At 38.5% G+C, this 14,914-nt stretch overlaps 1 protein-coding gene across 1 annotated transcript in view; it reads left to right on the top strand.

The window, feature by feature from the left end:
* LOC133659127 (neurobeachin-like) overlaps positions 1-14,914 on the top strand; it is a 601,703-nt gene that overhangs the window by 447,615 nt on the left and 139,174 nt on the right. Inside the window, exons 22-24 of the mRNA XM_062061862.1 lie at positions 4,321-4,438; positions 4,525-4,627; positions 10,816-10,931. Of these exons, the coding sequence (XP_061917846.1) occupies positions 4,321-4,438; positions 4,525-4,627; positions 10,816-10,931 (337 nt within the window). The remainder of the gene's footprint in view (positions 1-4,320; positions 4,439-4,524; positions 4,628-10,815; positions 10,932-14,914) is intronic.

Below are 14,914 nucleotides of genomic sequence, written 5' to 3'. Positions count from 1 at the left end.
CACAAAAATAAATAAAAAATTGCAAAAATGTGTGGTTATCTGTGTGATGACGAATTGAACCGGAAGCAGTATTTTAGCCTTTCCTTTGCGTTTAGCATGTTTTTAGCACAACGGTAACACATTTGTTCAGCAGGAGTCTTAAAAAATAATATTCTGACCATTTTTTCTTTTTTCATTTCTGGAACAAAAGTTGGAGAACTAATTAATGACACGTTTTTATATATAGGACTCAATAGGACTCCTGCTGAACAAGGATGTTAGCATTATGCTAAAAACATGCTAAACGCAAATGAAAGGCTAAAATGCTGCTTCCGGTTCAAGTTTTCATCACACAGATAACCACGAATTTTTACAACTTTCTTTGCGTTTATCTGGAAAAATTCAAATCCATAAAAGCAAACAAAGTTCTTAGATTTTTACTATATATGGCAGATTTAAAACAAACAAAAAAGGGTTGATTCTCATTAAAATATTGCCATGGTTATCTGTGTGATGACTAATTGAACCGGAAGCAGTATTTTAGCCTTTTCTTTGCGTTTAACATGTTTTTAGCATAATGCTAACACCTTTGTTCAGCAGGAGTCCTAAAAAAACAAGTTTCGGACCATTTTTTCTATTTTCATTTCTTAAAAAAACAAAAGTTGGAGAACTATTTAATGACACATTTTTATATATAGGACTCAATAGGACTCCTGCTGAACAAGGATGTTAGCGTTGTGCTAAAAACATGCTAAACGTAAAGGAAAGGCTAAAATACTGCTTCTGGTTCAATTTGTCACCACATAGATAACCACGCATTTTAGCAAATTTTTTTGCGTTTATCTGGAAAAATTGTAATCCATAAAAGCAAACAAAGTTTTTAGATTTTTACTATATATAGCAGATTTGAAAACAAACAAAAAAGGGTTGATTCTCATTAAAATATTGCCATGGTTATCTGTGTGATGACTAATTGAACCGGAAGCAGTATTTTAGCCTTTCCTTTGCGTGTAGCATGTTTTTAGCATAACGCTAACACCTTTGTTCAGCAGGAGTCCTAAAAAACAAGTTTCGGACCATTTTTTCTATTTTAATTTCTAAAAAAACAAAAGTTGGACAACTATTTAATGACACTTTTTTATATATATCGTATTTTCCGGACTATAAGTCGCAGTATTTTTCATAGTTTGGCCAGGCTCCAGTGCGACTTATATATGTTTTTTTCCTTCTTTATTATGCATTTTCGGCAGGTGCGACTTATACTCCGGTGCGACTTATACTCCGAAAAATACGGTAGGACTCAATAGGACTCCTGCTGAACAAGGATGTTAGCGTTATGCTAAAAACATGCTAAACGCCAAGGAAATGCTAAAATACTGCTTCCGGTTCAATTTGTCATCATACAGATAACCACAAATTTTTGCAAATTTCTTTGCGTTTATCTGGAAAAATTGTAATCCATAAAAGCAAACAAGGTTTTTATATTTTTACTATATATAGCAGATTTTAAAACAAACAAAAACGGGTTGATTTTCATTAAAATATTGCCATGGTTATCTGTGTGATGACTAATTGAACCGGAAGCAGTATTTTAGCCTTTCTTTTGTGTTTAGCATGTTTTTAGCATAACGCTAACAACTTTGTTCAGCAGGAATCCTAAAAAAAAACGTTTCGGACCATTTTTTCTATTTTCATTTCTAAAAAAACAAAAGTTGGACAACTATTTAATGACACTTTTTTATATATAGGACTCAATAGGACTCCTGCTGAACAAGGATGTTAGCGTTGTGCTAAAAACATGCTAAACGCAAAGAGAAGGCTAAAATACTGCTTCCGGTTCAAGTTGTCATCACACGGATAACCACGTATTTTTGCAAATTTGTTTCCGTTTATCTGGAAAAATTCCATCCATCCATCCATCCATTTACTAACGCTTATTCCCTTCGGGGTGGCGGGGGGCGCTGGAGCCTATCCCAGCTACAATCGGGCGGAAGGCGGGGTACAGCCTGGACAAGTCGCCACCTCATCACAGGGCCAACACAAGATAGACAGACAACATTCACACTCACATTCACACACACTGGAAAAATTCAAATCCATAAAAGCAAAACAGCACAAAATCAAATTTTGTGGCAATATTTTTATGAAAATCAACCCCTTTTGTGGGTGTTTTCAAATCTGCCATATAAAGTAAAAATCGAAAAACGGCCCTAATTTTATTTTTTGATTTGCGTTTCAGAATTGGAACTAGAATGAACGGAAGGTACACGGACCAAAAGGTGTTAGCGTTATGCTAAAAACATGCTAAATGCGAAGGAAAATCTAAATTACTGCTTCCGGTTCAATTTTTCATCACACAGATAAACACGCATTTTCGCATTTTAGATAAACATGAATTCGATTTTTGTGTTTATCTCGAAAAATAAAAATCCATAAAAGGAAAACAGCACCAAATCAAATTTCATGGCAATATTTAATGAAAATCGACCCTTTGTTGTTTGTTTTCAAATCTGCCATAAATAGTAAAATTCGAAAAACGGCCCTAAATTGGTTTGCTTTTATGGATTTGAATTTTTCCAGATAAACGCAAAAAAATGTGCTAAAATGCGTGGTTATCTGTGTGATGACAAATTGAACCGGAAGCAGTAATTTAGATTTTCCTTCGCATTTAGCATGTTTTTAGCATAACGCTAAGATCCTTGTTCAGCAGGAGTCCTATTGAGTCCTATATATAAAAATGTATCATTAAATAGTTGTCCAACTTTTGTTTCAGAAATGAAAAAAGAAAAAATGGTCCGAAACTTGTTTTTTAGGACTCCTGCTGAACAAAGATGTTACCGTTATGCTAAAAACATGCTAAACGCAAAGGAAAGGCTAAAATACTGCTTCCGGTTCAATTCTTCATCACACAGATAACCACGCATTTTTGCACATTTTTTTGTGTTTATCTGGAAAAATTCTAATCCATAAAAGCAAAACAGCACAAAATCCAATTTTGTGGCAATATTTTTACGAAAATCAACCCCTTTTGTGTTTGTTTTAAAATCTTCCATTTAAAATACAAATCGAAAAAAACGGCCCTAATTTTATTTTTTGATTTGCGTTTCGGAATTGGAAATAGAATGAACGGAAAGCACACGGACCACCTTTGTTCAGCGGGAGTCCTATTGTCGTTTTAAAAATGTGTCGTTTTAAAACCAAGTGTCATTAAATACCGTAATTTCCGGACTATAAGCCGCTAATTTTTCCCCTCGTTCTGGTCCCTGCGGCTTATACAACGGTGCGGCTTATTTACGGCCTGTTCTTCTCCGACACCGACGAAGAGGATTTCGGTGGTTTTAGTACGCAGGAGGAAGACGATGACACAATGATTAAAGACTGACTTTTCATATACCGGTAGGCTGGTTATTTTGATAACGTACAGGCGAGCACTTTGTATTAATTCGCACCGTTGTATTATTTGTACTCTGCACGAATGCTGTTCGCCATGTCAAAGATGTGAATGTTTGATTGAATGATTGAAAGATTTATTGTTAATAAATGGGACGCTTTGCGTTCCCAAACAGTCATCTCTGTCCCGACAATCCCCTCCGTGGTAGCAGGAACCCCTATATACTACGGTAATTACACATCAAAACCCTGCGGCTTATAGTCGGGTGCGGCTTATATATGGAGCAATCTGTATTTTCCCCTAAATTTAGCTGGTGCGGCTTATAGTCAGGTGCGGCTTATAGTCCGGAAATTACGGTAGTTGTCCAACTTTTGTTTCAGAAATAAAAATAGAAAAAATGGCCCAAAATTAGTTTTTAAGATTTGCATTTGAGAATTACAGAATACACGGACCCTAAAGATGAGTTTTTACTGGATCAAAAATAAAGGGGATGACAGTTAAGAAAGACACAAATGTGACTAAAAACATTGCCTGAAATATTCACGCGTTAGAATGGTGCCAGCTTGACCTTGGAACAGACTCTTTCTACCTGACCCGCTCATCGGCAGTGCGCCTTATAATCCGATGCGCCCTATGGTCCGAAAAATAAGGTACACATAAATGGTAAGACATACAATAATATAAAAATCAAAAGTCCAGGATGTAGGACCCTACCAAGATAAGTCACTGGAACACTTTGCACACCATTGGGGTCGTTTTTTCTACAACAAGGTGTCACATAACCTGAAAGGAAAAAGCAAAAGACACAGAAAGTTCAAGTTTGTTCAATGTTTTTATTTCACTGGAACATTTTAGCTCGAAGCTCCAATTTTTTTAAGAGCTTCAAGTCATGTGTGGTACCTCTGTTATTATCTCCAGTACGGTAAACACCCTGGTGTTTTTTTCCCCAGGTCTTGGCGTACACCGAGGGTCTCCACGGCAAGTGGATGTTCAGCGAGATCCGCGCCCTCTTTTCCAGGCGTCACCTTCTGCAGACCAGCGCCATGGAGGTCTTCATGGCCAACAGAAGTATGTCACATCCGCACCGTGCAGGAAGGTGTCAAATGACGTGTACGTTTTCTCAATAAGTAAAGTTTGCACGTGTCTGTTGACAGCCTCAGTCCTCTTCAACTTCCCCGACCAGGCCACTGTGAAGAAGGCCGTCTACAGTCTTCCTCGAGTGGGGGTCGGGACCAGCTATGGACTACCTCAAGACAGGTGGGACGCGACAATTATGTCCTAAGTCTGGTCCGAAGACCATTTGTGGCCCATAGCTATTTATAAATGTCCCACAGCAGAACATGTCCCGGGGGCTATTTTTAGCCCGCAGCTAATAGTTTAAAGGCCTACTGAAACCCACTACTACCGACCACGCAGTATGATAGTTTATATATCAATGATGAAATCTTAACATTGCAACACATGCCAATACGGCCGGGTTAACTTATAAAGTGCAATTTTAAATTTCCCGCTAAACTTCCGGTTGGAAACGTCTTTGGATGATGCGTATGCGCGTGACGTCACGACGGCAACGGAAGTATTCGTACCCAATGTGTCACCATACAAAGTGCTCTGTTTTCATCGAACAATTCCACAGTATTCTGGACATCTGTGTTGGAGAATCTTTTGCAATATGTTTAATGAACAATGGAGATTGCAAAGAAGAAAGTTGTAGGTGGAATCGGTGTATTAGCGGCTGGCTGTAGCAACACAACAAGGAGTACTTACTTGGATAGCAGACGCGCTAGCCGATGCTAGCCGCCAACGCATCTGTGATTGGGTGAAGTCCGTCGTCGCGCCGTCGATCGCTGGAACGCAGATGAGCATGGGTGTTGATGAGGGCTGGCTGGCGTAGGTGGAGCGCTAATGTTTTTATCATAGCTCTGTGAGGTCCGGTTGTTAAGTTGCTAAGTTAGCTTCAGCGTCGTTAGCAACAGCATTGTTAAGCTTTGCCAGGCTGAGAATCATTAACCGTGTATTTACATGTACATGGTTTAATAGTATTATTGATCTTCTGTCTATCCTTCCAGTCAGGGATTTATTTATTTTGTTTCTATCTGCATTGGAGCCAGATGCTATCACGTTAGCTTAGTAGCTAAAGATCTTCGCTGATGTATTGTCGTGGAGATAAAAGTCACTGTGAATGTCCATTTTGCGTTCTCGACTCTCATTTTCAAGAGGATATAGTATCCAAGGTGGTTTAAAATACAAATCCGTGATACACAATAGAAAAAGGAGAGTGTGTGGAATCCAATGAGACCTTGTACCTAAGTTACGCTCAGAGTGAAAAAAGATACGCCCTGCACTGCCTCTCTAGTCCTTCACTCTAACGTTACTCATCCACGAATCTTTCATCCTCGCTCAAATTAATGGGGTAATCGTCGCTTTCTCGGTCCGAATCTCTCTCGCTCCATTGTAAACAACGGGGAATTGTGAGGAATCCTACCTCCTGTGACGTCACGTTACTTCCGGTATAGGCAAGGCTTTTTTTTATCAGCGACCAAAAGTTGCGAACTTTATCGTCGTCGTTCTATACTAAATCCTTTCAGCAAAAATATGGCAATATCGCGAAATGATCAAGTATGACACATAGAATGGATCTGCTATCCCCGTTTGAATAAAAAAATTTCATTTCAGTAGGCCTTTAATGGCCCATGGCACAATCTAGAAATACATGAAAAGTGGAATAAAAGAGCAAACAGGTGAAATGTAAGGAGAAAAAATTGCAATGTTGACTCTAATAACACAAAGCTGCCATGCAGACTGTTTTTTTCTTTAAAAATGTCATTGCGCCAAAAAATGTTGAATCGAAATCGTTGTTGTTATGAATTATTGACCTACTGAAAGCTCCAATTACCGTATTTTTCGGACTATAAGTCGCAGTTTTTTTCATAGTTTGGCCGGGGGTGCGACTTATAATCAGGAGCGACTTACGTGTGAAATTATTAACACATCAAATAATATTATTTAGCTCATTCACGTAAGAGACTAGACGTATAAGATTTCATGGGATTTAGCGATTAGGAGTGACAAATTGTTTGGTAAACGTATAGCATGTTCTATATGTTATAGTTATTTGAATGACTCTTACCATAATATGTTACGTTAACATACCAGGCACGTTCTCAGTTGGTTATTTATGCCTCATATAACGTACACTTATTCAGCCTGTTGTTCACTATTCTTTATTTATTTTAAATTGCCTTTCAAATGTCTATTCTTGGTGTTCGGTTTTATCAAATAAATTTCCCCCAAAAATGCGACTTATACTCCAGTGCGACTTATATATGTTTTTTTCCTCCTTTATTATGCATTTTCGGCCGGTGCGACTTATACTCCGAAAAATACGATACTTAACATCAAATTAGTGTTGTCCCGATACCAATATTTTGGTACCGGTACCGGTAGCAAAATGCATTTCGATACTTTTCTATATAAAGGGCACCACAAAATATTTCATTATTGGCTTTATTTTAACAAAAAATCTTAGGGTACATTAAACATATGTTTATTATTGCAAGTGTGTCCTTAAATAAAATAGTGAACATACAAGACAACTTGTCTTTTAGTAGTAAGTAAGCAAACAAAGGCTCCTAATTAGTCCGCTGACATATGGAGTAACAAATTGTATAATTTTCCATTGTATTATTTTGTCAACATTATTAAGGACAAGTGGTAGAAAATGAATAATTAATCTACTTGTTCATTTACTGTTAATATCTGCTTACTTTCTCTTTTAAAATGTTATATCTACACTTCTGTTAAAATGTAATAATCATGTATTCTTCTGTTGTTTGATACTTTATATTAGTTCTGGATGATACCACAAATTTGGGTATCAATCCGATACCAAGTCGTTACAGGATCATACATTGGTCATATTCAAAGTCCTCATGTGTCCAGGGACATATTTCCTGAGTTTATAAACATAATATGTATTTGAAAAAAATGAAAGATGTTGCGATGCCAAAAAATATCGATGTAATCATAGTAGTATCGACTATATACGCTATTGTACTTGGTTTCATTACAGTGGATGTCAGGTGTAGATCCACCAATGGCGTTTGTTTACATTTTGACCCTGGTGAGCTACGGTGTGTAGTGAAGCATGATTCCTGCAGGGACGATACTTGTAAGAAACATACTTTATTTGTCGCCATGGAGACGAGGATTAGTGATTTAGAAGTAGCTAAAACACTGCTGTCTTAAGCTGCTAGCTAGCTAGCCATGTCTTAAAACACCTCTTCCTGAGGCCGTTTTAGTGGTATAACTTCACCTTTATCTTTAGTTTTTAAGCCAAAATGCGTCCATTTTCCCTTTTCTGTCTACATACTGTGTCTGTTTGTAAGTACTCCGTGATCGTGCACTGCCGAACATGCTCCTCTGCTCGTAAACCAGCAATGACGTGACGACGACGTTGAAACATTTCAGCTGTAAATAACTCAAAAAGTATAATAATTTATTACTCATTTTTAACACTTTTTTGAGAATTTTAGTGGTATTTTTTTAACTGTCATTGCTCAAAAAATAGTAATAACTCAAAATCAATGTTGTTATGAATTACTGTCCTATTTAAGGCTGCAATAACGTCTAACTTGGCATAAGCTATTCCACTTTGAAAAATGTTTTTTGGGGCAAATGTTTGTGTTTTTGAGATTAAAAAACAGGGTTTTGTTGAACAAAAATGAAAATGAAAGTATATACTTGCATTATTATTACGTATTATCATTACATCAATGGTTAATTTGAGTATCGTTTCTCTGCAATAATTGCTAAGTCAATATGTCGTCAAGCTAAATTTGTTATCAACCCAGGCCTTCAAGGAAATATTTGTACACTGTAGGGTTGTACGGTATACCGGTATTGGTATAGTACCGCGATACTAATGAATCATATTCGGTACTATACCGCCTCTAAAAAGTACTGGTCCCATTTGTGGTACCATCCAAAACTAATGTAAAGTATCAAACCAGGGCTGGGCGATATGGCCTTTTATTAATATCTTGATATTTTTAGGCCATGTCACAATATACAATATATATCTCGATATTTTTAGGCCATGTCACGATACACGATATATATCTCGATATTTTGCCTTAGCCTTGAATGAACACTCGATGCATATAATCACAGCAGTATGATGATTGTATGTGTCTACATTAAAACATTATTGTTCATACAGCATTAATATATGCTCATTTTAAACTTTCATGCAGAGAGGGAAATCACAACTAAGTCAATTTAGCAAAAGTGTATTTATTAAACAGTTATTAAGCAGTGGCACAAACATTCATGTCATTTCCAAAACAGAAAGTGCAAGATTGTCAGAGACATTTTAAAACAAGCTATTAGTGCACTTTTGTGCATGATGTCACTAAGTTGACATATCAAAACAACACTAAATTAAAGTGCACTTTTTGTACAGAACGCCACTACAATAGTTAAAAACAAATAAAGTGCACTTTTGTGCATGATGTCACACAAGATATTTCAATAACTGTCAAATAAAAATGAGCTGCATTATGTCCTTCGCTATGTGGTAGGTTCCTGCGGACGTTATCTCCTTCTGTTGTTGGCTATTTTTTTCATACTTGACATATTACGGTTGTCTGTTCAACATCTTTCTGCTTGAAGCCAAACCACCGCCAGACGATGGACCCCCTGCTGTTTTTCTTAGGAATTTGTTACCAGATTCGCACCTTCTTTCTCTCATATTACCACTCGCACCGCTCCGCTTGCACCGCAGCTAACTTTACCCATGTTGCTACCCATGTCGGCGAGGGCGTATGACGTTGCTCACGTGACAGTATGTGACGTATGTAAGAAGGTGCGCTTGTTGTATGTCTCTGTGAGAAGGAGAGACAAGAAAGAGTGAGAAAAGCCTGAAAGTGTAATGCCCTCAGCTAAAAGCAACTGTGTGAGGACGTATACTCGAGAGTCATTTTCTACATCGCACAGAGACAAACCCACGATATATCGAGTATATTCGATATATCGCCCAGCCCTATATCAAACCACAGAAGAATAAGTGATTATTACATTTGAACAGAAGTGTAGATAGAACATGTTAAAAGAGAAAGTAAGCAGATATTAACAGTAAATGAACAAGTAGATTAATAATCCATTTTCTACCACTTGTCCTTAATAATGTTGACAAAATAATAGAACGATAAATGACACAATATGTTACTGCATATGTCAGCAGACTAATTAGGAGCCTTTGTTTGTTTACTTACTACTAAAAGACAAGTTGTCTTGTATGTTCACTATTTTATTTAAGGACAAACTTGCAATAAGAAACATATGTTTAATCATACTTGCCAACCCTCCCGATTTTTCCGGGAGACTCCCGAATTTCAGTGCCCCTCCCGAAAATCTCCCGGGGCAACCATTCTCCCGAATTTCTCCCGATTTTCACCCGGACAACGATATTAACGGCGTGCCGAGATGGCACTGCCTTCAGCCTGTCGACGCATCCGCTTTTTCACCATACAAACAGCGTGCCGGCCCAGTCACATGTTGTATGTGGCTTCTGCATACACACGAAAGTGACTGCAAGGCATACTTGGTCAACAGCCATACAGATCACACTGAGGGTAGCCGTATAAACAACTTTAACACTGTTGCAAATGTGCGCCACACTGTGAACCCCCACCAAACAAGAATGACAAACACATATCCGCACCGTAACACAACATAAACACAACAGATCAAATACCCAGAATCCCTTGTATCCCTAACTCTTCCGGGCTACAATATACACCCCCGCTACCACCAAACCTCAACCTCCCCCCCCCCCCCCCCCCATCTACCAAATTCGAAGGTCTCAAGGTTGGCAAGTATGTGTTTAATGTACCCAGACCATTTTTTGTTAAAATAAAGCCAATAATGCAATTTTTTGTGGTAGCCTTTATTTAGAAAAGTATCGAAATACATTTTGGTACCGGTACCAAAATATTGGTATCGGGACAACACTAGTACACTGCTGCTTGAGGGGTCAATTAGGTGTCCAACCCTACTTTGACGGATAGTCTTCAGATGTTTGTGCCCATCGAATGTCCATAGAAGACAAAACCACTCATAGTCCAAGGTCTCTGCCAAGTATCCCTTGGTTGGGTTTGATTACGAGGGACGGCGTGGCGCCTGACGGTTCCTCGTTCAATCCCCAGCTTCTACCAACTTAGTCACGTCAGTTGTGTCCTTGAGCAAGACACTTCACCCTTGCTCCTGATGGGCCGTGGTTAGGGCCATCAGTGTGTGAATGGGTGAATGTGGAAATAGTGTCAAAGTGCTTTGAGTACCTTGAAGGTAGAAAAGCGCTATACAAGTATAACCCATTTACCATTATTATGTTCTCCGGTTGTCATGATCGTCCCCTGATTTGCGTCTCATCCGCACTTTTTCAGGCGAATCTCGCTGGCGAGTCCTCGGCAGCTTTTCAAAGCGTCCAACATGACGCAGCGCTGGCAGAGGAGGGAGATCTCCAACTTTGAGTACCTCATGTTCCTCAACACCATTTCAGGTAAGGCTTCTTCCCCACGCCGGTCGGTTTGCAACGCCGTCAATCAACTTCATTGCTTCTGATGTGTTTTTCTCCCGTTTCCGGAAAGACTTTATCGGAATGGAAAGTGTTACGTTTAAACCAATTATCTTTATGCGCGTCTTAAGTGGAAGAGTCCCGCGACTGCAGGTTGCGCCGCCACCATCAATAAGCGTGACTCCGCCGAACGAGCTCTCCGCCACGGCCTCGTTTCTTCGCCACTCCGCCTCGTCCTTAAGTGGCCGTCGCCGCAGCACGCTTCACCGTTGCTGTTTGAAGCGCACAAGTCGGCGCCCGCACACTCGGCGGGATAATTAGGCTTCCTGCGAGCGTACACGAGTGCGTCTGTGCACTTGTGAAGGCTCGCCAGTCGACTCTCTGATCTGAAGTGAAGCTAACAGGGGAAGGCGAGCGAGGGCCGCGCGCTCGTCTGAGAGGTGTCATCCTCCGTCTCGCTGAGCGCTCATGCATATTTATATTTAGCCGCCGCGCGCTTTCGCCCGATGCATTATTGTCAGCTAATTAGATGGAAGGCAGACGGAGGAAAAACATGCAGAAAATTCATTAAAAATCCCCCGGTAATGACCCGGGCTGACAGCGATGTCAGAACGCAGGCAGACAGGCGGGTGTGGATTGCTGAGGAGAGGTGCGAAGGGGAAGTGGTCTTCTAATTAACCACTATTCCACCATTATTAACATCCTACACCCGACCGCCCCGACTCCCTCGCCCGCTGCCGATGCAGCTTCGTCCTCATCACGACCTAAACGCTGAGGATGATGCTTCCAGTCTCCAAAATGTCACCTTTTTAAAATGATCCAAATGACCTTTCCCCCCCCTCAGAACACTTCATTAACATAATTTAATCACCTTATACCATAAATGCAAAGGTTATTTTAGCATTTGTCTTTGTGATGGACTTTACTGTACACCAGATCTGGGCAAGTCACATGCGGCCCGTTAAGCTTTTCAATCTGGCCCGCCGGACATTCCCAAATAATTTTTTTTAGATGTTTAAGATGGAAAGTGTAGCTGACATTATATTGTGCAGTCATGCTTTCTAATGACCGTAAGTCTTCAACTACACAAAGTATTTCAATGCTTGGAATCTGCGCTTTTGGATGATATACTAGTTACTATGGTAATTAGGGTTGTGAATCTTTGGGAGTCCCACGATTCGATTCAATATCGATTCCTGGTGTCACGATTCGATTCAAAATCGATTTTTTTTTCAATTCAACATGATTCACGATTCAAAAACGATTTTTCCCCGATTCAAAACGATTATCTATTCATTCAATACATAGGATTTCAGCAGGATCTACTCCAGTCAGCAAGCAGAGTAGTAGATTTTTGTAAAAAGCTTTTATAATTGTAAAGGACAATGTTTTATCAACTGATTGCAATAATGTAAATGTGTTTTAACTATTAAATGAACCAAAAATATGACTTATTTTATCTTTGTGAAAATATTGGACAGTGTCTTGTCAAGCTTATGAGATGCGATGCAAGTGTAAGCCACTTTTTTTTTATAAATGTCTAATGATAATTTCAATGAGGGATTTTTAATCACTGCTATGTTGAAATTGTAAATAATATTGATACTGTTGTTGATAATATTCATTTTTGTTTCACTACTTTTGGTTTGTTATGTGTCGTGTTTGTGTCTCGTCTCAATTGCTCTGTTTATTGAGTGTTGCTGGGTCGGGTTTGGTTTTGGAATTGGATTGCACTGTTATGGTATTGCTGTGTATTGTTTTGTTAGATTGATCAATAAAAAATAAAAACTTCTTTTTTTTTTTTAATTAATAAAAAAAAAAAAAAAGATTTAAAAAAAATGAGAATCGATTCTGAATCGCACAACGTGAGAATCGCGATTTGAATTCAAATCGATTTTTTTCCCACACCCCTAATACTAAATATTTCAATGGTTGGAATCTGCACTTTTGGATGATATACTAGTTACTATGGTAATCTAATTAGTTACTATGGTCATCTAATTAGTTACTATGGTCATCTAATTAGTTACTATGGTCATCTAACTAGTTACTAAGGTAATCTACGTCACGGCAGCTCAGACGAGGCACCAAGCAGTGTGGGCGGGAAGCGTTTCCACAGACGCGGGAGATTTTCACAACAAAGTTCTAAAGCTTAGTGATACATCAGATTGTAGGTTGGTTTATTTTGTACCCTTCGCGTTCATATTTCACTGTTTGTTGCATTTTTGTTGCGTTTCACTTGATTGTAAAATATGTCGATCGAAAGGGGGTGTGACGTTCATATTTTGTCAATATTCAGTGTTCCATCCTTCATAGGAAAATGTAAAATTCCATTACTTTTTTTTAAGGCGGTCTGTCATGACGTTTTTAGCATTCAATCAAACATTATTGTGAGGTTTTGTATTAGTGTTCCTAAAAATAGATATACCGGCCCCCAGACACATTATTTTCACTAAATTTGGCCCCCGAGTCAAAATAATTGCCCAGGCCTGCTGTACACCATGAGTAGCCAGAGAAAAAAAAAAACGATTATTGCCATCACAATGATGTCCTTGTTGATTGGTGTCACTCGCCATGATGTGAGTACTTTGAATGGGCGCTGTGGGAGAAGACGAAAAAGTGAGCAAAAACCACTAAAATGCAAAAACATGCAGTAGTACCTCAACTTAGCAGTTTAATTGGTTCTGTGACATAACTCTTAACTCAAAACATTTGTATTTTAGATCAACATCTCCCATTGAAACAGCACCTAATAACACGTAAAAAGGAATAGCTAACTTTTAGATAAGAAATATTGTAAAAAAAACAAAAAACTAAAAAAAACTACAGTCGATTTATGAAGTAATGTACAATAATAATAATTAGGGATGTCCGATAATATCGGCCTGGCCGATAAATGCGTTAAAATGTAATATCGGAAATTATCGATATCGGTTTTTTTATTATCGGTATCGTTTTTTTTTTTTTTTTGTTTGTTTTTTTAAAAAAATTAAATCAACATAAAAAACACAAGATACACTTACAATTAGTGTACCAACCCAAAAAACCTCCCTCCCCCCATTTCTTTCTGTTATCAATATTCTGGTTCCTACATTATATATCAATATATATCAATACAGTCTGTAAGCACACATGATTGTGCGTGCTGCTGGTCCACTAATAGTACTAACCTTTAACAGTTAATTTTACTCATTTTCATTAATTACTAGTTTCTATGTAACTGTTTTTATATTGTTTTACTTTCTTTTTTATTCAAGAAAATGTTTTTAATTTAGTTATCTTATTTTATAATTTTTTTTTAAAAGTACCTTATCTTCACCATACATGGTTGTCCAAATTAGGCATAATAATGTGTTAATTCCACGACTGCATATATCGGCTGATATCGGTATCGGTTGATATCGGTATCGGTAATTAAAGAGTTGGACAATATTGGAATATCGGATATCGGCCAAAAGCCATTATCGGACATCCCTAATAATAATGTACAGAATTTACCTTGGAGAGTGAACTCATATAGTATCTCCTTCCAGCTGCTTCTGTGCTAAAGCACACCATCAACAACTTTTCAATATTCTCATGGATAAATGTCCACCATTTAGGAAGTTATTTTAACGTCCTTGGCTCATTCTGCCTCAGTATTGGTTTGCCAGGTCAATGTTTTTGATAACTTCCTTCTTTAATTCAATAAATATCATCCACTTCTTCTCAGCACTGCCCTTCACGCTCACTTTATTCATTCCCATGTTTGGAAAAGTTTAAGTTAAAGTACCACTGAGTACACACACTAGGTGTGGTGAAATTACCCTCTGCATTTGACCCATCCCCTTGTTCCCATCCCCTGGGAGGTGAGGGGAGCAGTGAGCAGCAGCGATGGCTGCGCTCGAGAATCGTATTGGTGATTTAACCCCCCAATTCCAACCCTTGATGCTGAGTGCCAAGCAGGGAGGTAATGGATCCCATTTTTA

The sequence above is a fragment of the Entelurus aequoreus genome, linkage group LG10, assembly GCF_033978785.1.
Source record: "Entelurus aequoreus isolate RoL-2023_Sb linkage group LG10, RoL_Eaeq_v1.1, whole genome shotgun sequence".
Lineage (NCBI taxonomy): Eukaryota > Metazoa > Chordata > Actinopteri > Syngnathiformes > Syngnathidae > Entelurus > Entelurus aequoreus.
Note: the sequence above shows the minus strand (reverse complement) of the source record. Positions and strands in the feature narration are given on the sequence as shown.